The following is a 26,120-nucleotide window of genomic DNA, read 5'->3' as shown; positions in this document are numbered from 1 at the left end:
CGCCTTTTCAACTAAAGATGTTGGAGCAATTGGACATCCACAGACGAAAAAATAAGCATTAATCTAAGTCCTATATCTTATATAAAAATTAACTCAACATAGATTACAGACATAAATGTAAAATGCAAAACTATAAAATGGAAAAATAAACATTGGGCTCTAGCACTAGTCAAAGACTTCTTAGACTTCACGTCAAAATCACTACCTATAAAGAAAAAAATGGAAAAACTGTTATCAAATTTAAAATTTTAGTCTGTGAAAGACCCAGACCCTGTTAAGAGGATGAAAAGATAAACTACAGATGGAAAGAAAATATTTGCAAAACACATATCTGACAAAAGACTAGTATCTAAAAATATATAATAAACCCTCAAAATTCAACAGTTAAAAAAATCCATTGGAAAATGGGCAAAAGACATGAACAGATATTTCACTAAACAGGTTATACAGATTGCAAATAAACATATGAAAAGCTGTTCAACATCATTAGCCATTAGGAAAACATAAATTAAAAACCACAAAGAGAGGCAGGTGCAATAGTGCAAGCCTGTAGTCTCAGCTACTCAGGAGGCTGACACAGCAGGATCCCTTGAGCTCAGGAGTTGAAGACCAGCCTGGGCAAGATAGTGAGACATCATCTCCAAAAAATAAATAAATAAATAAAAAACTACAAAGATATATCACATAGCTATAAGAATGGCTAAAATAAAAAATAGTGACAATACCAAATGCTAATGAACATGTAGAGAAACTGAATCATTCACACTGTACCGGTGGGAATGTAAAATGGTACGGTCTCTTTGGAAAATAGTAAGGCAATTTGTGGAAAAAGCAAACATGCAATTACCATATAACCCAGCAATCTCTTCTGAGCATTTATCTCACACCTATACATGAATTTTTATAGCAGTATTATTCACAGTCACCCCAAACCAGAAACAACCCGTATGTCCTTCACTGGTGACTAGTTAAGCAAACTATGGTATACCCATATCATGGAATACTAACTCAGCAATAGAAAGGAACTGACTAATGATGCATGCAACATGAATCAATCTCCAGAGAATTATGCTTGGTTTTAAAAGCAAGTTCCAAAAGGTTACATATTATATAATTCTATTTGTATATCATTCTCTAAATGACAAAATTATAGAAATAGAGAACAGTTAGGCCGGGCGCTGTGGCTCACGCCTATAATCCCAGCACTTTGGGAGGCCAAGGCGGGCGGATCACGAGGTCAGGAGATCGAGACCATCCTGGCCAACATGGTGAAACCTCGTCTCTACTAAAAATACAAAAATTAGCTGGGCGTAGTGGCGCGTGTCTGTAATCCCAGCTACGCAGGAGGCTGAGCAGGAGAATCTCTTGACCAGGGAATTGGAGGTTGCAGTGAGCCAAGATTGTGCCACTGCACTCTAGTCTGGGCAACAGAGTGAGACTCCGTCTCAAAAAAAAAAAAAAAATGGAGAACAGTTTAGTGGTCACCAGGTGTTGAGGAGGTGGAGGCAGGAAGGAAGTGGGTGGGATTATAAAAGGGTCACACTAGATCCTTGTAGGTGATGGAAATATTCTGTAGCTTGACTGTGTCATTGTCAATGTAATATAGTACCTATTGTGATATTTTACTGTCATTTTGATAGCTGTTACCATTAAAGGAAATGAGTGAAAGATCTCTGCATATTTCTTATAATTACATGTTAATCTATAATTATCACAAAATAAAAAGTTTAATTTTTTAAAAAAACAAATACATGAAAATCAGTATGGAAAAATAAACAAAGTGGTGCTAACCAATCTGAGTCCAAGATTGAAGCTGTGCTATTACCAACATTGGCAAGTAATTATAATTAACTTAAAATCGAATTAAATATTTTTTCTTTCAAAAATATTTGTTTTCTTCCAGATAATGAAAAACCTACATAATCCTACCCCCTTGTGCTTTTACACCAATTCAACAACAACGGCTTTGCAAAAACAAGGAAAGGCACTGAAATGTACCCTTTCCAAGATCTCAAACATATTCTGAAAGTGGCCAGATAATGTCCTTCACGTTCACTGAATTAATAACTGAACTAACATTGTTTGTAAAACCTTGAGCTGAATTGGTCTGGCCCTTTCCTAGTGCTTGTTCAGAGTTGCAATTTTATACTCATAATGTAATTTACTTGATTAACAACTCCTCTGGCTTGTAAACTCCAAAAGGGCATGGTCCATATATGGCTTTATTAACTTTGTCTCCGTATGCTCTATCCCAGAGTCCAGTGCATGTAAGTCTACGATATACAATAGATACTTGATGAATTGAAGAATGCATTAATAAATGACTCTTTCTGTCTCTGCTCACTTCATCATTACCACTGCCCTAGCAGGAAAGAGCCTCACAGACTCATCTTTCAGCCTAGGAAATGCACTAGGCAGTTAGCTCATTGGGGCCTATGGTTAGATTGATCTCGAAGCATCTTTCCCATTCCATTTTTGTTTATAAGGTTAAGGGATACTCAGCTGTACCTGGGGTTGTAGCTGCTGCTGCTTCTACTTCTCCTATTTCTATTAGAAGTGATTTTTCTAAAATGAAAGAAAAAGAACACTTGGTATCCACTCAATTGGAAACAATGCAATTGTAGAAAATAACTTTGCATTCTAGTTCATATAACCCGGATTTGGTTAGGGACTTCCTTTTCTTTGAGCTACAAGGCCATTAGTTGGATTTTCCTTATAATTTTTTCTAGTGAGCCCAACAAGTCACAGAGAAAAATACAACTGATCTTCTACCATCGTACCTGCATTTTAATGTTCTAGGATCCAAAACAAGTAACACATTCTATTTTTCTCATTTAATATGACCTTAGGATTTTAAGTTGTTATTCAGTCACTATACAGATATGCTAGCTGTGACCACACTAGCTTTGTTGAAATGTATTTTTGCCTAAAAGGATGAAGTTGAAAATACTAAACAATTTTCAAAATAGAAAGTAAGCAGAGAGTAGATGTTTTAATGGACAATCTTACCCTAGAGAAAAAAAAATACATTTGCTAACTTAGAACAGAAGGCAGTGTAGAAAGCTATATATTTTTATTTGTATAGTCACCAATTATTTTACAAAGAGAGATCATTGAACTATTTGTAATGTTAATTATGTTGAACATTCACTGCTAACGCACAAATTTTAGTTTTTTTTCAAAATGGAATTTCTGAGCAAGCAACAGGGAAAAAGAACAGCAATGTAAAGTTCCTATGTAAGAACTACATTTCATATGCAACCATCTTGATTATCAGTGTCTCCTCAAATCTTTCCACTGTCCCCTACCTCCAAAAACTCACTCTCCTACTTCTGGTCTTAACCTTGATTACCTGTCATAACCTACCACATATTAAAATTAAAGGGCTAATTTAAAAAAAAGGAATGTGGGGTTTAGGCCCTCAAAACTTACGGTTGAGTCACAATCCACCTTTTTAGATTATTTCAGGAAAATTCCAAATAGCAGAAATAAAATTTTGAAGTCAAACTGCTTGCTTTCAATAGTATCCTTTAATTATCACTGAACAGAATCACTGAACAAATCCCCATGTCTTCTTTATATAGTACATTTCGTACTTTTTTTTGCTAAGTAAAAATGTTAAGACCAAAGAAATCTTTTCCCCCTCAAATGGATGGTGCTGAAAAAAGATTAAAGGGATCAATGCTTTAGATGGTGACTTTTTTTTGCCTTTTAAATTCTTTTTTCTGTAATTGAATTATTAGCAGAATAGTTTTCCATATCCATACTTGTGTGTGGATTCTTGGTAACATAGATTATATTATAAATAAAATGTCTGCATCATAAGCAAACTACCTGCCTCATTTATTTTTGTTCAATTTCAAATAAACTATTGTACTTTTTAGCTTACTTTAAATCATCTCCCTATAAATGTGTCTTACTCCTTAGCTTTTTTATCAGACAGGGTCTCACTGTAACCTACACTGGACTGCAATGGCGCATCCATGGCTAGCTGCAGCCTCAACCTCTCAGGCTCAAGCAATACTACCTCAGCCTTCTTAGCAGCTGTAACCACAGGTGCAGCCACCAATCCCGGCTAATTTTTTAAATTTTTTTGGTAGAGACAAGGTTTCACTATGTTGCTTGGCTGATTTCAAACTCCTGGGCTCAAGTGATCCACCTGCCTCAGCCTCCCAAGGTGCTGGGATTATAGGTGTACACCATCACACCTGGCCTTCCTTAGCTTTAGCAGCTTCCATTATAGCTGTGGGAAATGAAAACTGGGTTGGTTAGATAGTAAGCTGTTCACATCCAAATTGTCACCGTTTTACCCTCTTAAATGTTTTGGTGGGGGTGGGGTTTTGTGTGTGTGTGTGTGATTAAAATAATATATTATCATTTAAAATTGTACCACCAGAACGTATAGTAGTATCTTTCAAAAGAAGCAAATGGTCAGAATAAATAATATATTCTAAATATTAGCCGTTGATAGGGTTTCTAAGAAACCCTGAGAAAACTGAGAAAGCATCACCACTTATAAAAATTTCCTGGCCGGGCGCAGTGGTTCACGCCTGCAATCCCAGCACTTTGGGAGGCTGAGGCAGGCAGATCACGAGGTCAGGAGATCGAGACCATCCTGGCTAACACAGTGAAACCCCATCCCTACTAACAAAATACAAAAAAATTAGCCAGGTGTGGTGGCGGGCGCCTGTAGCCCCAGCTATTCGGGAGGCTGAGGCAAGAGAATGGCCTGAACTTGGGAGGTGGAGCTTGCAGTGAGCCGAGATTGTGCCACTGCACTCCAGCCTGGGCGACAGAGCGAGACTCTGTCTCAAAAAAAAAAAAAAATTTCCTTAAGAATTTAAGTCTGCCTTAGATATTCAAATTAACATACCTGATTTTCATGAAAAATGAAATTTTAGTAATGTTTTACACAATCTAAATGAGCTACATCTGAAGGGAAGTTGTATGTCAAAGGATTTATAATGACATCTAATCTGAAGGTAAGCTACATTTTAAACAGAATAAGAGCAGAGTTTGTGATTACAAGCTTTTGAGAGCATCCAGCCAATTTGAAAATTCTACTATTTCATAGGGTAATGAGCTGCCATTTTCCCCATTAATTGGTGTGTTATTACAATGACAGGATACACTGTAAATACCACTAGTCAGAATAAACGGCATTTGGGAAAAAATAAAAAACTGTCACTGGCTTTTGTGGGTTTTTTGCAGCCCATCTTTGCAACCTTTGACCCCAATTCTGGGAAACAGCATGTCCCTGCAGATTCATGTTGCTCATTAAACAAGGTCTGGATGACTCCGTGGGATAATCATCACCCCAGACTGTAATTGGCCTTTCGGAAGAAAAAAGAAAACTAGGCACATTTATCCATTTATTTGATTCTAGTGCCTGCTGGAAGCAGGCACTGCAATTAAAGAGGAAAAGGAATCATGCAGAGATGAAAACAGGTGGGAGAGAGTGGAGAGGGCCTGCTCAACAAGTGAGCTTGGATCTAGCTTTACATATAGGTACAATCTCTCAGTTCATTTATTCAACAATTTTTTGTGCAATGCCTACCAATTGCCAGCTCTCTGCAAACTGTTAGAATAGGGGAAATGAATAATCATAGAAATGTAAACCAGTAACTCTAGAAAAATAAAGACAAAGCATCTTGGGAGGGAAATTGAGAAAATTTCCAAGGCTATACCATTTGAGCTAAAGTCTGAAGACGAGAAATACCAAAGAGGGAAAAAGTTATTTCTGAAGGTAGGTATAGCAGAGCAAATGCCCTATGTTAACAGGAAGCACAGCAAAGACAAATGGAAAAAAGGGTGAGTGTCTAGGGTGGAGAAAGCAGAGGGGAAGTGTCGTATGAGTTGAGGCTGGAGATAAGGAAAAAGCCAGACTACGTAGAGCCTTGTAGACCCTCACACGGCCTGTGGAGGGTTCCGAATTCCAATGACCAATATATTACCTCCCTCAAACACGTGCCATTGGTCTTGTCACTGAGAAATAAGGCATACTGATTAAGAGTTGGTTGCCCACACTGCTAATTGAAAGTCTTAGGCAGGAATTTGGATGACAGAAGAGCTACGGAAAACAGTGATTCCAAAAAGTTAACTTTGCATTCTACACACTGGTTTGGGTTCTGCCTTTGGGTTGGTAAGGTGATAAACAGAAGAGGCTATTTGAAGAGAGACCTGGAGAGAAGTGATACTGTAAGAGTGACTGACTATTTTCCTTTCTCTTTATTTTAATATTCTCGGGAAAATGGTCTGCCCCTGTGGAAGTTAGATAGCTTTCAGATCATTATAACAAATAACTCTCTCTCTTGTTGTTTTTTTTTCTTTTCTTTTCTTTTCCTGAAACAGGGTCTCACTCTGTCACTCAGGCTGGAGTGCAGTGGTGCAATCACAGCTCACTGCAGCCTCAACCTCCTGGGCTCAAGCGATCCTCCCACCTCAACCTCCCGAGTAGCTGGGACCACAGGCATGCATCACTGCACCTGGCTAACAAATAACTTTCTAATAGAGCAATCTGAAGACTGGGCAGTCTTTCAAGGAGGAAAACTGTTTTTGTGCTTGAGATGTTTGTGTATAGTCTTGACAGATGGGTCAGGTGCCTGAAGCAGATATGGAAAATAAATATTGAAATATAGAGTAGGCATACTTTTGCCATTCCTTGTATTCCTTATCATGCGGTGAACATTCTTTTGTTTAGTCAGCAGCATTTTGTTGCCTGAGTGGGTATGAAACAGCAGCAACAACAATAACAAAAAAAAGCCAAGGCCTAAGAGCCTCGAAGGACCCAGACCATAAAAATCACCCTAAACAATAGATTTGGGGAGGCCTATATGGAGACACAGTCTACAGTCCCCTCTATTAAAGAAAAAGTCTTTGGATCAGAAAAGGAGGATAGAGTTGGAAACAAAGTTAGAAGCTGAGATGTATTTCTGAAAATTATCTGTACTCTGACCATTTCTGGTCCCTGACTCCCATCTCTAACCTGGGCCAAATCCAATTTAAACCTTGATAAGCATGAGGAACTGAAGACCAGGGTAACTCACTAGCTCCCTACACGACCAGATTCTTGACTATCTCTAGGAAGATGCAAGGATCATAACTTTACCTATGTCCTAAGGAGCAGAGGAGTAGAGAAGACAGTTTCCATGGCCAAAAGTAGAATAGGAGTAGCATACTGCATTTAAAGCATCTGAGAAGCACTTACACATGGTACAGAAACTTGAAAAGGTTTGCCCCTATAGGGGCAAAGAGATGTAATTGTAGCTTGGGTGGACCAATAGTTGCAGACCAGAAGAACAAGAACTTCAGTATGTCCTTTTTTTCTTGTGCTAGTAAGTTACTGCAGACATCCATTTTGATTGTCTTTGCCTGTGCCATTTTTACTTTTAGACATTTAAAAAATATATTTTGATATGATCACTGATTACAACAGAAGTCAGCGGGATATATGGCAATAAAGACCAGGTCCCATCTTCCTATATATTGCCATTTGATAAGCTTCCTAGACAGATGAAAAGAGGAGGATGGGAAAGAGCTCCTAAACTGAGATTACATTTTCATTACCCAGAAGAGTGGTAACCTGAAAGTAGAATTTATATTCATTTTTAGAAAGATGATGTTATGGCCCCTCCAGCCAGACTGTGTGGGCTGAGAGTTATATTTATCTATTCCTCAGAGTTTGTAGCAACATACAGTGGTGGCTTTTCATGTAGACTTACTATCAATATGAGACAGGTAGTGCTAAATCAGAACTTTGTTTACCATCTAAAACAAAAACCTATTCCCCTTTGGAGAAGAAAAACTATTTATCTGAGAATAAAATAAATTTAAAATACAGATATGTAGAAGTAAGTGAAAACAAAAACACTGAGCCCAAACAACCTAGCTTCTCCAGGAAAATGTCACCGGCGTGTCAAGAATCAACAAGGATGTTGTTTGTCTTACACAGTCTCCACCAAAGTCATAGCCCAGTTCTCACAGGCATCTCAAACCTAATAAACTTCTCTAGAGTAGAACAGACTACACGCGACTTTTTGTAAACCTGACGGTAGTCACTTTGACTCAGAGAACATTGGCAAGCTGTCCCCTGCCTCTAAGCCTACCTGTCAGAACTATTTCAACTAAAACACATCACCAAAGCAGGTACACACATCTCTTTGGTCCACATTTAGTTTGACCCTAATGTATTTCTATTGCACTGAACTATTGCCTTTAAACATGTTTTGCAATCTGGGATACCAGAAAACAATCTCGGGAAGTCAAGTGAGAAAGGATTCCTCACTCTGCCTGGTACACAGTTATTCCTTAAATAAACTGACGGTAGAAGAACAGTGTTGTGCTACTATAACAGAACGCTACAGACTGGGTACTCTATGAAAAAACAGAAATTTATTCACTCACAGTTCTGCAGATTGGCAACTCCAAGATCAAGGCACTGGCACCTGGTCAAGTGAGAGCTTCCTCACTGCAGCCACATGTGCAGAAGGCAAAAGCCTCCTGACAGCCAAAAACAATGTGAAGCTACTTTTATAAGGGCCTCAATCTCACTAATAAGGGAACAGCCTTCATAGCCTCATCAGCTGCTGTTACTTAAGAGACCCAACCTCTTAATACTATCACATTGGCAACACCTGAATTTTGGAGGGAACACATTCATACCATAGCAGTAGGTAAGACAAACTTAGATGATGGCAGATCTGTAAACCTACAAATAACAATAAATGGACAAAAAATAATTCTTTCTAGGGATTAGTGTCCAGAGAGGCCCAGGAACTTGAAAAAATTGTGCTGTGACTCTGTTATTCCAAGCTTATACCAAATTATCATTCTTGTACTTGGTTTCCCTCTCTTCAGTATTCCTCTTTCATACAGATACATTATTTAAATGTTAATAGAAATAATACACAAATGGAGTTTCCTTTAAAAAAAAAAATCTAGGCCAGGCGCGGTGGTTTACACCTGTAATCCCAGCACTTTGGGAGGCTGAGGTAGGCAGATCACGTGGTCAGGAGATAGAGACCATCTGGGTTAACATGGTGAAACCTGGTCTCTACTGAAAATACAAAAAATTAGCCGGGCGTGGTGGCAGGTGCCTGTAGTCCCAGACACTTGGGAGGCTGAGGCAGGAGAATCGCTTGAACTGAGAAGGCAGAGATTGCAGTGAGCTGAGATCATGCCACTGCACTCCAGCCTGGGGGACAGAGCAAGACTCCATCTCAAGATAAAATAAAATAATAAAATAAAATAAACACATCAGTCTTGTCTCCTTCAAGTCTTGTGTTTGTAATGATAATCAAGGACTGATGTCAGTACAGCATAGAAGCTGCATTGATACCTACATGAAATTTTTGTATCTCATTAGTATTTTGAAGTGATCACAACAAGCTTTCTTGTAATTAAAGAGAAAGTCTTAGTAACATATGAAGACCTTGACAGAAAAAAAAGGAAATCCTGCAGGAGTGCCTTCCTTTAGTCCAAGTAGTAACTGGTCTGCCTTGATTTCCATACCTTTAAGCTATCTGGTGAAGCCATGAGTGCAGATAAAGCAGTTGTGAAGGAAATATTTTCCCCTGGGTTTAAAAAAAGTGATTGATGAAAAAAAGCTACTCCTTCTTTTTAATTTTGATGCAGCTGGTCTCTACTGGAAGCGAATGCCCTGAGGATGCCCTGATGAAGAAAACAGGAATCAGGGTTAAGGCTATAGGGATCTACTGATTGTGGTTGGAGATTAACTGTTAAAGTTGATTTTATTGGTTCTCCACTTATACAGTTAGATAGATTTTGAATAGTTTGTCCCAATCCTATCTTTTTCATAAGCCTGGCTATTTTTAGTGTGCAATTATACAAAACATTTGCCGTTTCAGGAACACACATATCACTTTACAACAGAACGTTCACATAGGTTGGGTTCTTTGGAAAGTAGATTCCGAGACAGACTTGAGTGTGCAGAATGTTTGCTATGAAGGACCCTTGAACAACATCTGTGGAAGGGAAGAGAAGGAAACAAGGGAAAGGGGAAAATTAGCCACAATGCAGGCTGAACAGCCTCAGCTGATTCCACTGGGTGGATCTGGAGATAAATGGCCGTTAGAGTGCTCAATATTGATCCAAAATAGCTGGGCCTTTATACTCTGCCGTTGATCAGTTAATGAATGTGGGCCACCCATTCCTGCCATCCAGGGCTGTAACCTTGAGTGAGGCAGGTTTGCACCCGAAGCAACCGCAGAAGGGGATGGCAGTTGGAGGTTGTCTACTGAAAACATTGTGACTGGCAGCAAGTCCTTCCTTAAAAGGGGATCTGGACAACATATCTCCATGTCCACTTCATCCTGAGTTATCAATAAACTAGAGATTTACAACTTTTACTCCCACAATTCATCATTCTTAGGATTTGGTGTGCATCCTTCCAGACCTTTCCCTCTGTATTAGTTTCCTGTTCTCTGTGTCTGTATGCATGGATGTGAATGTATAAATGGCATTGTACAATAGGTTTTTTCATTCACCATGTCTCAGAGATCTATCCAGTTTGATTCTTTTGGATCTAGCACATCCCTAACAATATTCCATTTATGAGTATTGTTGAAGGTATAGCTGTTTGCCAATCCAGGATCTATTCTACCCTTCCTCCTTCCTCCTGATTTTATTTAGAATCACAACATGCCCACATAAAATGCTACATGCTCTCTTGTAGCTAGGGTGATATATGACACAGTTCTGGCCAAAATCTGGAAGTGGAGGTCACTATGTGAGGCTTTTAGAAAAGCTTTTCAAATGCCACTGACTCTGCTGTCACAGTGTCCTGTCCCTTCCTCCTTCCTTCTGAAACACAGTTGCGATGCTCAGAGAGAGGGGTCAGGAGCCTCCTGTGACCATGCGGTTGGGAGCAACACTTACGGGCAGCAAATCGGAAAGACAGAAGGAGTCTGACACTTGGATGATATTTTGAATTTGCTACACCAGCCCTGGACCAACTACCTCTAAATTCTGCAGTGTGAAAAAAAATAATAATAATAATGCATTTGGTCAGAACACTCCAAATCGAATTATCTATTGTGTACAACAGGAACTAATCCCCAACTAATGCAAGTATATCTGTTTACTTACCTGTTCCAAATTGATAGACAATTTGTTTTCAACTTTCCCTCTTACAAACAAAGCTGCAATACGTATCCTTGTATATGTCTCCTTAAGCATATGTGTGAATGTTTCTCTAGAGTAGATTTAAAAAGGAGGAAACCCCGGCTGGTAGGGTATGCACATATTTAATTTTAACCAGTGACCTGAGAGATTATGATATTTCCACAGCAGCGAATGAGGACTCTTCTTTGCCCTCATCCATCCTAGGTACCAACTTTGATATTATTACTTTGTATTTTTTTTCTAATCTGACAATAAAACAATTATTGCTTTATTTTGTATTTTTCTGATTACCAGCGAGGCTAAATGTCTTCTCGCATGTTTCTGGGATAATTCTGTTTCCAAACATTATGCATTTTTCCACATGGTTGCTTGTCTTTTTCTTACTGATTTTAGGAATTTTGCACTTGACATTTATCTTTCCCTCTGATATCACGATGTTTTAAACATATAATATAAAATTAAATTCTGGAATTTCATCAATTTTTTTCCTCAAGTTTAATTTTAGTTGATAATGTCTTAAAATTTGTTACTGTGATAATTACAATTATAAAAGTAACTTTTTTACAGTAAAGTTTCACTGGATCAACTGAGAGAAACCAGATTGAATGAGAGGAAAGCCCAATTTACAGACCAATAAATTAGTGATTATTAAATTGCATTAATCAGTAAATATTTGCTATAGTACTTCACTATTAAAAAGATATTTAAAATTAATAAACTAATTGTTTAACTTTTAATAGGTATCGTCATATTATTCTAAAAACATTTTGCATATTCTATAGTGCAGAAATTTATCAAAATCTCCACCAAGGATCTTTTTGGAATTTGTACATCAAAATTTACAAAGTTGTTTATCTTAGTTCAATGTAACAAACATTTATTCAATGTAACTAAAAAGGTATACTAAGTGCAAGAAACCATGGCAAGGACACGTCAAATAAAAAGTCCGGTGTAAAAAAGATTGGAAGGATAATTGTAATAATTATAAGAACTAAAATGTACTGCTCATTTACAGTACATATCCAGGCACAATGCCAAGTTATTTACCTTCAATAAGGAGAAAATAGTGACAAATCAGAAACTGTCAATCTAGATAGATAGTTATCCTTGAAATAGAGTTTCTCTCTAAATCCTGTATGTGAAATTCAAGAGTCAAGGAATCCCAGCACTTTGGGAGGCCGAGGCGGGCGGATCACGAGGTCAGGAGATCGAGACCACGGTGAAACCCCGTCTCTACTAAAAATACAAAAAATTAGCCGGGCGTGGTGGCGGGCGCCTGTAGTCCCAGCTACTCGGAGAGGCTGAGGCAAGAGAACGGCGTGAACCCAGGAGGCGGAGCTTGCAGTGAGCCGAGATTGCGCCACTGCACTCCAGCCTGGGCGACAGAGCGAGACTCCGTCTCAAAAAAAAAAAAAAAAAAAAAGGAGTCAAGGAATCAAAATATTTTGTCAATTTCCTTTCTGAATCCCTAGCAAATTATATTTTACCATATATGTTGGTAAATATTATGGAGTTATATAAGTTTCAAAGTGAACTTCAGTTTAGAAAGGTTTAAATTTTTCAAAATTTCTGGATAAGTAAAGTACAAATTAATGTTTATGGTACTTATGGTGCTCGTTTGGCCCTTAGCCAAATTAATCGTGCGTTTAAGGCCCTTCTTTATAGAAGGCAGACAGCTGTAACTGGTTTTAGCTTGTGCTAAGTATGGTCTGAGGGTGCCTTATGCATATAATCAGCACCCAGAGATCCTAGAGTTTTCTAGCTCCATTACCCATTACAACTTTTCAACATGCCTTTCAAGCTGTTACTGTTCTTTGGGGAGGATTACAACATGTTATAATTGAGAGTATGGGATTTAAGATAAAAAGCATATATTCAAGTCCTGATTTGGGGACTTAATGACCTAAAAATCTCTTGAAATCATCTGAGCCTCAATTTTTTCATCTGTGAAGTAGGAAGCATAATAAAGCCTTCTTCATATAACTTCTATGAAGATCAGATGAAAAATGAGTGTGAACGTTCTCTGTAAATTGGAATGTACTGTACATGCTATTATTTGTGGTTGTTGAATTAAATAATTGCATTGAATGAATTCTGCCTCAAGGTGTTAAGTTTGCCTAGGTGGAGAAGAGAATCATTGAGATCTGTCAGCATCTCCTTTACGTCCCTGTGATAGCCATAGTGGCTCTATGTATACCTACATCTCAATTATATCTGCATCAGTGCATCTTTATGTCTGTGTTAAAAGAGAGTGACGAAACTACGACAAACTGGAAAATCCATTTTCTGCCTCGAGAAGGTTGTTGTTACTCAACAGCAGCTCACTAGTTGCTGCCCAATATTGCCTCAGTCTTTAAATTTCAAGACAAGATAAAAAAATCCATGTGATTTTTTTTTAATTGTTAAAATATGCTGTGGGTACCATAAATGATTGGGTCTGGCCCATCAGCTTCTTTTTTTTTTTTTTTTTTTTTTTTTTTTTGAGACGGAGTCTCGCTCTGTCGCCCAGGCTGGAGTGCAGTGGCGCAATCTCGGCTCACTGCAAGCTCCGCCTCCCGGGTTCACGCCATTCTCCTGCCTCAGCCTCTCCGAGTAGCTGGAACTACAGGCGCCCGCCAATACACCCGGCTAATTTTTTTTTGTATTTTTAGTAGAGGCGGGGTTTCACCGTGGTCTTGATCTCCTGACGTCGTGATCCGCCCGCCTCAGCCTCCCAAAGTGCTGGGATTACAAGCGTGAGCCACCGCGCCCGGCCCCCATCGGCTTCTTGTTTGGGATTCACGGCCTAAAACCAATGCAGGCAGAGCTATGATACTTTCTTGTCCATTCCCTCTCGTGTCATTATTCAATCTTAGTCCTCTATGTTTTATCACTCCAATAGGAAAGCAAGGATTGTCTAGGCTGAGTCAGCATACAGGCTGTCATCCACTGGATCAGGTACCCAAACTTGGCTGCAAATTGGAATCACCCAAAGAGCTTTAAAAATTGCTGAAGTCTGGGTCTCAATCCCAGAGATTCTGATTCACATGGCCTCAGGTATAACCTGATCTTTGGGATTTTGTAAAGCCTCCTGAGAGATTCTAACGGGCAGCCAGGATTGTGGTCACTGAAGTGATGAAGGGAAATTGGAAGGGTTCACCCAGTGCCTGGAGCAGTGGTTATTAGTAGGTGACTGGGGGTACATTCTCCAGCTGGCGGTGGGAAAGTGCCAAAGTCTTACGGGGATCACGTTAGCAATAGGAATAGTCCTGAGTACTTAGAGAAATGCTCATGGATGAATGAATGAATGGATAAAGAAAATGGATAAGAAAATTTCTTAAATAATATTTCTTTAAGTATTAATTCTTTAAGTACATATATACTTAAAGAAATATTATTCAGCCATGAAAATGGAGGAAATACTTCTATATGAGAAAAATGTGAATGAACCTTGAGGACTTTATGCAAAGTGAAATAAGCCAGACACAAAAAGACGAAAACTGCATTATCTCATTTGTACTTGGAATCTAAAACAGTCCAACTTAGAGAAGCAGAGTACGGTAGTGGTTGCCAGGGGCTGTGGGGTCAGGGGAATTAGGAGATGTTTGTCAAAGGGTACAAACTTATAAAATGAATAGATTCTGGGGCTCCATTGTACAGCATGGCAACTATAATTAATAATACTGTATTATATGCTTGAAAATTGCTAAAAGAGTGTTCTTGGCCCAGCACGGTGGCTCACGCCTGTAATCTCAGCACTTGGGGAGGCTGAGGCGGGCAGATCACCAAGTCAGGAGATCGAGATCATCCTGGCTAACGTGGTGAAACCCCGTCTCTACTAAAAATATAAAAAAAAAAAAAAAAAATTAGCCGGGTGTGGTGGCGGGCGCCTGTAGTCCCAGCTACTCTGGAGGCTGAGGCAGGAGAATGGCTTGAACCCGGGAGGCAGAGCTTGCAGTGAGCCGAGATCGCACCACTACACTCCAGCCTGCGCGACAGAGCGAGACTCCATCTCAAAAAAAAAAAAAAAAAAGAGTGTTCTCACCACAGACACATGTGAGGTGATGTGAGGTGTGTTAATTAACTTAATTGTGGTAATCATTTCACAATGTATACACATATAAAATCATCGTGTTGTATCTCTTAAACATGTACAATTTTAATTCATCAATTTTACCTCAATAAATCTAGGGGTAAAGTCCTAATAGGAAAGGACTTCTACAGTATTTTAGACCATGCTTAAATTTTAAAAAATTTTTCAGACAATGCTTAAAATTTGCATTAATTCTACAATAGTTTGTTTCTACAGTATTTAACAAAAGGTGCTTTGCTTTACTTTGTCATTCACTTAGCTCTCTACCATATGTGACATGAAATGAGGCTCAGTACTTTTGTAACTTCAGCACCATGTGCTATTCTTGCCTGTCCAGCTCTCTGCCTTCTGGAAACAGAACTCCTCTCTGCTATAGGAAACCCATTTCTGAGATTCAGGTGAGGCTGAGGATGGCTCCCCACACAGCCTGCCCCATCCCACAATATACACCAAGACAAAGAAGGTGTGTGTGTGAGCAAGGCTAGACATACCTTCCACCTTCCTAGGCACAGTGGCTGATACAGACAATAGACCTAAGCAGCACAGGCTTCCCTCAGATTTGACACATGGGCGTTGGTGGAGGGGGTGGGATGAAGGGACTGTTTTCCGTGGGGATGGAGAATTGGGTTAGATTCATTTGTGGCCATCTATCTCAGCCTTAGGGAGGACACTGAAGAAGAATATGAGGCCAGCGTACAGAGAGAGAAACAAAGATGAGAGATCCAGAGAGCTGATAACATCATCATTTGAGCCCTTGTATCCAGCTGTCTGAATGTTTAAGTTACATGTGTAAGGATATTTTCCTCTTTGCTGAAGCTATGTCAAGCTAGGATTCTGCTGTTGACTGTTCTACTGAAAGTAATTCTTATCCTCCACTCCTAAGCTGATGTAAGCAAAGTCATCAATTTACCTGAAATCATGATATAAACACCTGCTAAAATAGGACTGGAATGTAGCGGCTCGATCTAGGCTCACTGCAAGCTCTGCCTCCCAGGTTCAAGCAATTCTCCTCCCTCAGCTTCCAGAGTAGCTGGGACTACAGGCGCCCACCACCACGCCTGCCTAATTTTTTTTTATTATTATCTTAGTAGAAATGGGGTTTCACTATGTTGCCCAGGCTGGTCTCGAACTCCTGAGCTCAGGCAATCCACCCCCCTCGGCCTCCCAAAGTGCTAGGATTACAGGTGTGAGCCACCACCGTTCCCGGCCGAGAGCTTTATCTTTCATACCAGATTAATATTTTATCAGAAAAGAATCCTCCACATAGAAAAATAAACTGTATACCAATTAGACCAGACAGTAAATCTAGAGATATCCAAGCTCTCGTCAGGTCCAGCTTTACTCTTTTTACAAGACCTAGGAGAGGAGCTCACAGAGATAAAAGAGGAAGATACACTCAGTGTGCTGTTGTTACAGCTCACATTTTTTCTCTTTCACTTTTACATTTTTGTCTTTCACTTTTCTTTCCCCTAACTGACCTATAAATTCAATGTTATTCTCATAGACAATCCCAGTAGTGGTTTTGTGAAAACTGGCAAGCTGACTTTACATTTAGCATAAAAATACCAAGGGTCAGGTATAGCCAAGGAAATTGCAAGAAGAAAAAAGAAAGCAGATATCAGATATCAAGACTTATTGTAATGTTACAGTAATTTACAGAGTATGGTATTGATGCAGGAATAGACAAATAGATCAATAAAACTGAACAGGGTATTTATTTTTTTAACCTTTAAACTAATTTTAGATTTACAGAAAAGTTGTAAAAACAGTACAAAGAATTCCTTTATATCTGTCAACCCCCTTCTCTGAATGTTACCATCAGATTGATTTTTTCTAAAGCAACTTTAAATTTGACGTATAAAATTGTTTCTAAGTTTTGTTTTAATTTGTGGGTTTTTTTCTTATCATCTGTGACCTTAAAATATTTTTTGTATGTTTAGTAGTCAGTGTATTTTCCTCCTTTGCAAAACTATCCTGATAGTTTCTCCATCTTTGGAATCTTCGTGTTGTTCTTGTGAATTTGTCTAAGGTTTTGTATTTTAAATGTGTTAGATGTTTCTCATACTTGTACAAATGAATTTAACTTTTTCTTTTCTTTTTAATTTTTGGATTACATAGTTTTGTGTTAAGTATTTTAAAAATCTATTTATATTTTGAGAACCATTTTGTGTTTAGTGGTGGTACATCATTCTAGTTTTCAGGATATATTTTGAATTCTGGAAAAAGCCAGAAACAATTTGTAATCAAGTCAGGTGACCAGAGTACAGATAAACAAATGTTACTGTGGTAAGAAAACTACAAATCAAAAACCAAAACCATCAGCAGCTGGGATGATAATATGATGATAACATTATGATTTTCTTGTGTGATCAAGCAACTGCTTAAAAGCCAATTCCAAAAATATTTTTTAAATGGCAGCATCAGTTGGATGATATGAGATCCCATGGAAGTTAATTTCAAGGATAATAGAAAAAACTATTTTCCCCATTATGGCTTCTGCGATCTAATGAAGGGACACATAGTATGAAAGACTCTGCAAAAGAAATTGAGTTTTGTTAGCTCTGTCACTTTTAAGGTGTATAATTATTGACAAGGTTTTTATTTCCTCTATTCATTCAACATATTTGTTAAGTGCCTACTATGTGCTAGGCTGCATCCTAAGTGCTGAGGATCTATTAATAAACTAAAGAGCCAAAAATCTTTGCCTTGTAGAATTCATATTCCAGAGAAGAGAAACAAAGAATAAACAAAATAAGCAATGGTATAGTAGGTTAGAAGGTAGCAAACACTACCTTCTAACACTACTTCTAAAATTGAGTAGGGTAGGAGCATAGAGGGTGTGAGGGTGAAGGAAATGGACTTTTGCAATTTAGAAAGTTGGTCAGGAAAGGCCTCATTGACGAGGTTACAATTACGAAAAGCTTCAATGGAGCAAAAGCTTGATGGAGGTGAAAGAAAAAGTCATGTTGATATTCTAGAAGTAAATATCCCAGGCCTAGGATAGCAAGAGCCAAGTCCCTGAGGAGTGCTGTGCTTGGAGTGGTTTAGAAGTGGCCTCTGTGGCTGAAGTGGAGTGAATGAGGGCAAGAGTAGCAGCAAATGAAGCGAGAAAAATAAGGCGAGAAGAGCGGGTAGATTATGTAAAGCCCTAAAGGCCACTCTGAGAACTTTGGCTTTTATCTTGAATGAAAATAGGAGCCACACGGGAGTTTTAAATCAGGCTCTGCCTTATGCTTTTTTAAAACAATAATATGTATTTTTATTATAGCATAATTTTTTTTCACTCGGCAACCACTCATGAACATTTTCTTGTGTCAGTATACATTTTATCTATAGGTAAGATTATTTTTTCTTTTTTTAATTTATGCATAATAGATGTACATAGTTTGGGGGTACATGTAATAATTTGATATATTCATATAACTTTTAAAGATCAAGTCAGTGTGCCTTATGCTTTCATTGGGTCACTCTGGCTGCTCTATTGAGAATAGACTGTGGAGGGACAAGGGTTGAAGTAGGGAGATTGTTTAGGAAATCGCTAGAATAATCCAGATGAGACATAGTGACAGCCTAGCACAGGCCAGTACTTACTCTGGAATTTTGCTGAGCAGACTTATTTAATCCTAATAGTCCAGAGATGTTGCTGTTATCCCCATTTAATTTTGGTAGCTGAGACTCAAAGAAGTTATGTCATTTCCCCAGAGTCACAAAGTACATGCTATTAGAACATGCTAATAGAACTTGATTCAGACCCAGGCTTGCCTGACTCCCAAGCCCTTCTCTTGTATTCCAACTTGCCGCCTGCTGTTCCTGCCAATGTCCCAACTTCCTCCTTGCACTCTCCCATCCATCATCTCCTTCTCTTTCCTCTGAGTGGGGTGTGCAGAGGTAGTTGAGTCCTGGGACAGAGGAACAGAAGGGCCCTGAGTGCCCATGAAAGATGGGTGGAGGGGAGGATGTTGAGGTTACAAAGTCCACTGAGTTGAAAGGATCTATGAATACAATACAATGCCTGGAGTGAGAATGGTGCCGCCACTAGTGAAAATAGCCAGGCCAGGGAGGGAAGCATTGGATGGGAATTCTGTAAGCGAAAGCCAAGATGGGGTGAACTTGGGAAGCAACACCTTCTGCCTTGAAACTGCTGCCTTTTCCCTAAATTGGTTGAGATACCTTGAGAAAGATTCAGCTACAAGGAAAATGAGTTCTGTTTAGCATTATCCTTATACCTTGCATTTGCAAATCTTAACAATACATGGAACATTGGACAGTTTAAGGCACAATGTCATCTGGCAACACAACAACTTCGTGGGATTGTTTACCTTGCTCATATTCTGGCTCTTATAATGATGTTTCCCTTTTCACTTCTAGGAGTCTCAGAGTCCAAAGAGTAACCCACCTTACCCACCTTTTGCAAATGAGTAAACTTTGTGTCACCACGGCTACAATAATTTTCCTTGTATTATCTATGATAATTTTATTTCAACATTTTATCTTGCATTGCATACATCTTTGTGAATCTCCTCGAAATCTTTTGGAAAAAAATTCCGAGGACATTTCTCCCTCCATCTATATGTTCATCTAAATGTTCATCTATATCTTTTTCTTGACCTCCATTTATACTTCATTTCTACTGCCATTTATTTCCTCTGTGCCTCCGTTTCTGCACTGATCTGCTCGGACAGCTGTGAGGGAGAAATGGATAGTCCAACTCTGTCTTTGTAGTCTTCCAGTTGTGTGTTTTTAACCCACATTTGAATATGAAAGCCTAATTATGAAGCTTTTGACATAAAGATGGTTCACATCTGGTCTTAGAAACCTCCACTGTGTTTCTACAAGAAAGCCAGTCGTTGACAGACATACTAATGGGCCTGTGATACAGAACTCAAGCCTTAAAAAGTTCTAACCCATCAAGAAATCCCATTCATCATTTCATTTTCTGGAAAGGATATAAAAATGAAATGTCAGAGCTATAATGTCAGGACCGTTTAAAATGTCAAGTGCTTGTTGTTGCATAGCCTGGCTGTCTGCTGTTCTGATCAAACCTCCAACTGGCATAATAATTACAGATGATACATCACATTTTCATGCACAACTGGACGCAAATTTATAACGAATCATATGAAAACATTCTCACTGCCCAGCCTGAAGTTTTCTCCTCTTATTACATAGCTTAAGATTTTTCTTTTGAAGCAGAGCATCATTACTAATGCAAGACAGCATTCACGAATGAGAAATAAGCGCAGAAAAAAAAGTTTCTCAAATAAGCCAGAACTCAGTCATTTATAATATACAGATGCAACAAGAGCAAAGAGGCAGCAAACACATTTACCACATGAATGTTTAATCTAAGAATGCTAAACTGTGGAGACACTTTCCAACCGAGAATCCAGATCTATTCCAAGGTGTAGATTAAGTGCACAAGGAAACACAAAGGAGAGTTCTAATTTGAACGGATAGGTATGGAGACAATCCTTCAGTGTAATCATTATGTTTTAATCTGCAGAGAGAGCACAGAAAAGCAACAATGCATCTGTTTAGGATCTTTATGGAAGTCTCTATTGGATTAAAATAAGTGCTATATTCACAAGCCTATATGAATTATAACAAAGACCTGAAATCAACAGCATGTACATGGTGAAGATTCTATTTCTTCTCTACTGAAATGTTGTGCTCATTGATAGCTGGGAAAGGTGTTCTCACAGATACTTCATTTTCAACTTCCCTAGACCAGCCTTGTCAGGAGATTTGGAGGAGTCTGTCTCCGTGTCTGGCTGCTTCCCATTACAGATTACTCTCAGCACATTGGAGAAGTCGAAGCTCTTGTAAACAATCTCCAGGAGATCCTGATCTTTTGCCATGCCATTGATAAATTCTTCTAAAGTCAATTCTCCTGGAAAATAATAAACAGTTAATAAGAGGCTTTGCCTATACCACTCACTGGCACAAATGACATACTTACTGGTATGTTTACTGATATTCTTTTGATATCCTTTCCCCTCAGCCAGACTCTAAGATCTTTGAAGATCTTCATTTAAAAAAAAAAAAAAAAAAAAAAAGCATTAACTGGTGCTGTTGCCAATGAAAATAAAGATAGTAAAACTATTTTTATGTTTAGTTGAAAATATCAGGTAATGCCCCAGATGAAATAAGAGCACATATACAATTCTATCTCTGCACAGTATTGGTTTTTGGACTTTTAATCTTGAAGATACGACCAAGTCTTAGGAGCACAATCGATGGGAGATTTTTAACAATGACTACTCACGAGGCTATTTTCAATATTCTTCTCTCTGAAGAAATAATTCTTGGGACTGTCTAAAGCTGTGAGAAAGCTTCAACATGTGTTCATTCCACAAGTTATTTCTGCTCATTAGTTCTCTTCTCTTTTTCTGGTTTTTGAGTCCTAATCTTATCACCTTGACTTATGCCTTAGGTCTGTGCTGGCCAGCCCAGTGCTGTAAATTTATCGCCTTACATCCATGTGTCCTGGCTGCCATGTTTTTCTACTACCTTCATCCCACAAGATGACTTTTAAACATTTTTGGGAAGGTGGAATTCTCTGTTGATATAAATCATTTGGGTTCGGATTATGAGTGTGTTCAAGTTGAAGGGTACAGATGCAGTTACTGATCTCAAAGAGACTGTACCCAGGTGAGGTTTGTGGATGGATAGATCAGCCAAAGACGGATCGAGTACATTCAAGAACTGGAGAAAGTACATTCAAGGAAGGAAGTCAACAGGGACTGAAGTCAGGTGTTAGGCTGTACCTATACTTTTTAATGGAGAAGACAAATATCTAAAATACCACAATATTGATTCAAATGTCAAAAAGCATGAATCATCATATATTCGTAAGACACCTCCCTTTTGGTTTCAATGCAAAATGCTAAAATGCATTTTTTAAGAGAAAAATCTAATCTGTGTTCCTTATATTTTGCTTATGCCAAAGAAAGGTCTATGAAAAACCTTAGTTAACAGCAGTCAGGAGTAGGGCCCCACGTGTGTCACAGAAAAGGTACAATTGTGGAATAAACCATAGGGAGTAGAGAAGATTGCAAATTTTTAAAAGTGGTATGTGTGTGGCAGGGGAGAGTCCCATGGGTCAGTGGCAACGGGGCAGGGAACCTCAAACAATCACGGAATAACCGCCCTTTGCAAAAGAAAATCACAGCTGGTAAATTCCCAACCCCAAAGACTTTTCAAATTTAGTGGGGCTCAGCATGACCAAGAGAGAAGTGGAAGTGGAGCTGGAGGCAGTTTTGACTGTTTAGTTATAAAACTTCTCTGCTATAACTATAGCTATAGAAGAGGCAGCATCTGAAAGAACCGGGATATAGTAGTGGTCTCAGTTGAAAAGCAATGCAGGTTACTGACATGGAAAAGAGAGAAAAGATGGAAGTATTCACTGCTGTTTTTTCACTTCCTTCAAAACACTTGTGAACTCTGCTTATTAACTTTTTTCATGTTATCTAACCACTTACCATAAAAAAAAATCTCTGTTCCAAATCATCAAACTCTACCTATAGTTACATGTTTACTATACCTAAACTACTTCTTTTGAAATTTTCTTCACTGTTTCCCTCTAGCACTCAACATTCATTCATTTATTCATCACGTTTATTAAGCCCTAACCACAATTACCATTTTCTATTACCACACAGCTACCGCCACCATAGCCGACTACACTGCTATGAATATGGTAGGTGCTCAGAAGGCACACACTGACTAAGTGCCTTCCTTTATCTGATGTTCTTTAACATTGCTTCTTATTCTGCTTTACTTTGACTGTGGGTTTAGGCCCCAACAAATTAAAAGAATGGGCTTCCGTATTTCCCTAGAAAGAGTCACCTGTGGAGGTCCAGAAGCTTCCCACTAAAGAATCTACCAGCAAGGCCAAGAGCGGTGGCTCATGCCTGTAAACCCAGCACTTTGGGAGGCCAAGGCGGGCGGATCACGAGGTCAGGAGTTCCAGACCAGTCTGGCCAACATAGTGGAACCCCATCTCTATTAAAAATACAAAAAATTAGCCGGGCGTGGTGGTGGGCGCCTGTAGTCCCAGCTACTCGGGAGGCTGAGGCAGGAGAATGGCGTGAACCCGGAAGGCGGAGCCTGCAGTGAGCTGAGATGGCGCCACTGCACTCCAGCCTGGGCGACAGAGCAAGACTCCGTCTAAAAAAAAAAACAAAAAAAACCAAACCAATGCCTGTGAGATGATAGAGGAGGAAGATCATGGGACTTAGAAGGAATCTGTCATTACTGAGCTTTTATTACTTTGTATAAGTAATAAAAACTTTATATATGTGTTTTATATATATGGACACATTTCAATTTTTATATACAGACACGTTTCCATTTTTTTTTTTTTTTTTTTTTTTTTGAGACAGAGTCTCGCTCTGTCTCCCAGGCTGGAGTGCAGTGGCACGATCTCGGCTCACTGCAAGCTCCGCCTCCCGGGTTCACACCATTCTCCTGCCTCAGCCTCCCGAGTAGCTGGGACTACAGGCACCCGCCACCACGCCCGGCTAGTATTTTCTAATTTTTGGTAGAGACAGGGGTTTCACCATGTTAGCCAGGCTGGTCTCCATCTCCTGACCTCGTGATCCGCCCACCTCGGCCTCTCAAAGTGCTGGGATTACAGGCGTGAGCCACTGCACCCGGCCGACACATTTCAATTTTCGTAAGACATTATTCGGAAACTTCACGATTTTATTTTTATAAGTTGAAACATATATAATTGGAATCTACATTATTCAGGGCTATTTGTTGTATTGGTGGGTGCATTCTGTACGTCTGGGGACCCTGAAAGCAGTATCACTGGTGCTCTTTCAGCACTCACTACCAATTTCAGGAGTTTCATTAGTAATAGAATAGCTACCCAGGAATATTTTACTTAGCCCTGTTTTTGCAATCCGAGTTACCTGTTGATATTCCTAAATCATGCATTTCTTCCCATTTACATCTTAAATAATCTTTTATAACAAAACAAAACATTCTCCTTCACCCCCACCTACCCCCAAAAAAGCAGAATTTACTGTGCATGCCTACATTAGCATTTCTGGTCTAAAGAAGTCATCCTGGTTTTAAAAGAAATCAGCCTGTGTAGAGGATTTTTTTAAATTTTAATTTCTTTTCATTATAACTTCATAAAATATTGAGCTAGGGCTGGAACAGTAGCAAAGATAGGGTGGAGAAGATTCAGGAGATGAGAATAACCAAGTTTTCAAGGGAGGATGCTGGTGAAGATTTTGAATGACACAGAATTGTGTTTATTAGCAAGGTGGCACTAGAAGCATTTAGCGACATTTTACAGCAGAGCTTTAGCATGCAGTAGTTTCTTTTCCTCTCCGTGGAAACTCAGTTCCCTCTTATCTCCTGGTAATTCTCAGTTTCCCAGTTTGATTCAATGTGACCCTCGTGGCTTTTCACAATGTTCCAGTCTAAAGCACTGGTCTTTCTTGTTAGTTAGTCAATAACATTTATTTATGTCTTGCCTATGTTTTTTTTACCCAAAATATCTGCTCAATAATCACCCTTTTTGGCCGGGCACGGTGGCACATGCCTGTAATCCCTGCACTTCGGGAGGCCGAGGCGGGTGGATTGCCTGAGGTCAGGAGATTGAGACTAGCCTGGCCAATATGGTGAAACCCCGTTTCTACTAAAAATACAAAAATTAGCCGGGTGTAGTGGCAGGCGCCTGTAATCCCAGCTACTCGGGAGGCTGAGGCAGGAGAATCACTTGAACCCAGGAGGCGGAGGTTGCAGTGAGCCAAGTAGTGCCATTGCACTCCAGCCTGGTGACAGAGAAAGACTCCGTCTCAATAATAATAATAATCACCCTTTTCATTTCCTCTTTGCCTCTTTTCACCTTCACCATTTGTTATTATGAGCCACTTAAGTCTCCCTTATCCCTGTGCCTTATTTGGCTCTGTGTGAGACTTACCGAGGCACTTTCTGCACTTGATGTTGTGAACATCTATAAATCTCCCTAAATCATGTCAAGAATGATGCCTAAATAGAGCATGGTAGAATATGGATTGCTATTCTTCTGGTGGTAAAGCCTGCAGAATTCCACACTTAGTCATTTTTCCTGACTTGTCTTGTTGTCTTCTCTGTTTTCATTTTTCAATAATACTGAATGTTTAGCTTCAATTTTCTGCCTCTGTCTCTTCAAGCTCTCTTTCCTGATGCTTTTGATCATAATATAAAAATAAAACTAATTTGTTAAATTATAAAAATAATATGTCCTCATGCTTAAAATATTGAACAATACAGAAAGATGTAATGAAAAGAAAAAAATTCCCCTTAAACCTCTTTCTGGCACCTGGTCTGATTTCCCAAAGGTAATTAACTCCTGCTAACTGATCCAGGTTTATATTTTAGGAAGTTTTTAACATATATGCATATATTTGTTAATTTCCAAAAAAAAAATTCTAGATACATTTCTTCCTATAGAATTTCATATTGTTTCTTGATTTAATCTTCTCTTTATTTCTTATATGACATCTTCTTAGCAGACACTCTTCCATTTCACAGTTATTTATAGAGCACCTACTATGTGCCAGCATAGGAAATATCAAAGTACACCAAACAGAAATGGTTCTTGCCTTCATGGAGCTCATAGCTCTTCACCTTGTTATAAATCTAGCATTAATCCTGTACCTTTATTTTGCTTAACCTTCTAACTTTGATTTGCTATTATGCGAATTGTGTTTAGACTATTTCACAACTGTTGTGCATTTTTCTGTCACAACAGATGTGATGTTGACCATTCTTTTGCAAACAATTAACATTCAAATTGGGATTTTCGTATATGTACCTAAAGTCTTTTTAGTTGTATCTTTGTGTGCTGTGATCATCTTTACCTTTGGTTTCAATATTCATTAGATTATCGGCATAATGATGTGCT

General features: G+C 38.9%; 1 protein-coding gene across 2 annotated transcripts in view; it reads right to left on the bottom strand.

Annotated features, from left to right (window-relative positions):
- Positions 1–20,686: 20,686 nt before the first annotated feature.
- Positions 20,687–26,120, bottom strand: part of GUCA1C (guanylate cyclase activator 1C) — a 46,036-nt gene continuing 40,602 nt past the window's right edge. The window contains exon 4 of one of the 2 annotated variants that reach the window (XM_032149130.1): positions 20,687–21,104. In XM_032149130.1, coding sequence (XP_032005021.1) covers positions 20,911–21,104 — 194 coding nt within the window. In that variant the 3' untranslated portion in view covers positions 20,687–20,910. The remainder of the gene's footprint in view (positions 21,105–26,120) is intronic. The other variant, XM_032149131.1, reaches the window with a different exon arrangement.

This window comes from Hylobates moloch, unplaced genomic scaffold (assembly GCF_009828535.3).
Source record: "Hylobates moloch isolate HMO894 unplaced genomic scaffold, HMol_V3 SCAFFOLD_4, whole genome shotgun sequence".
NCBI lineage: Eukaryota > Metazoa > Chordata > Mammalia > Primates > Hylobatidae > Hylobates > Hylobates moloch.
This window is presented reverse-complemented; position numbering and strand designations above follow the sequence as displayed.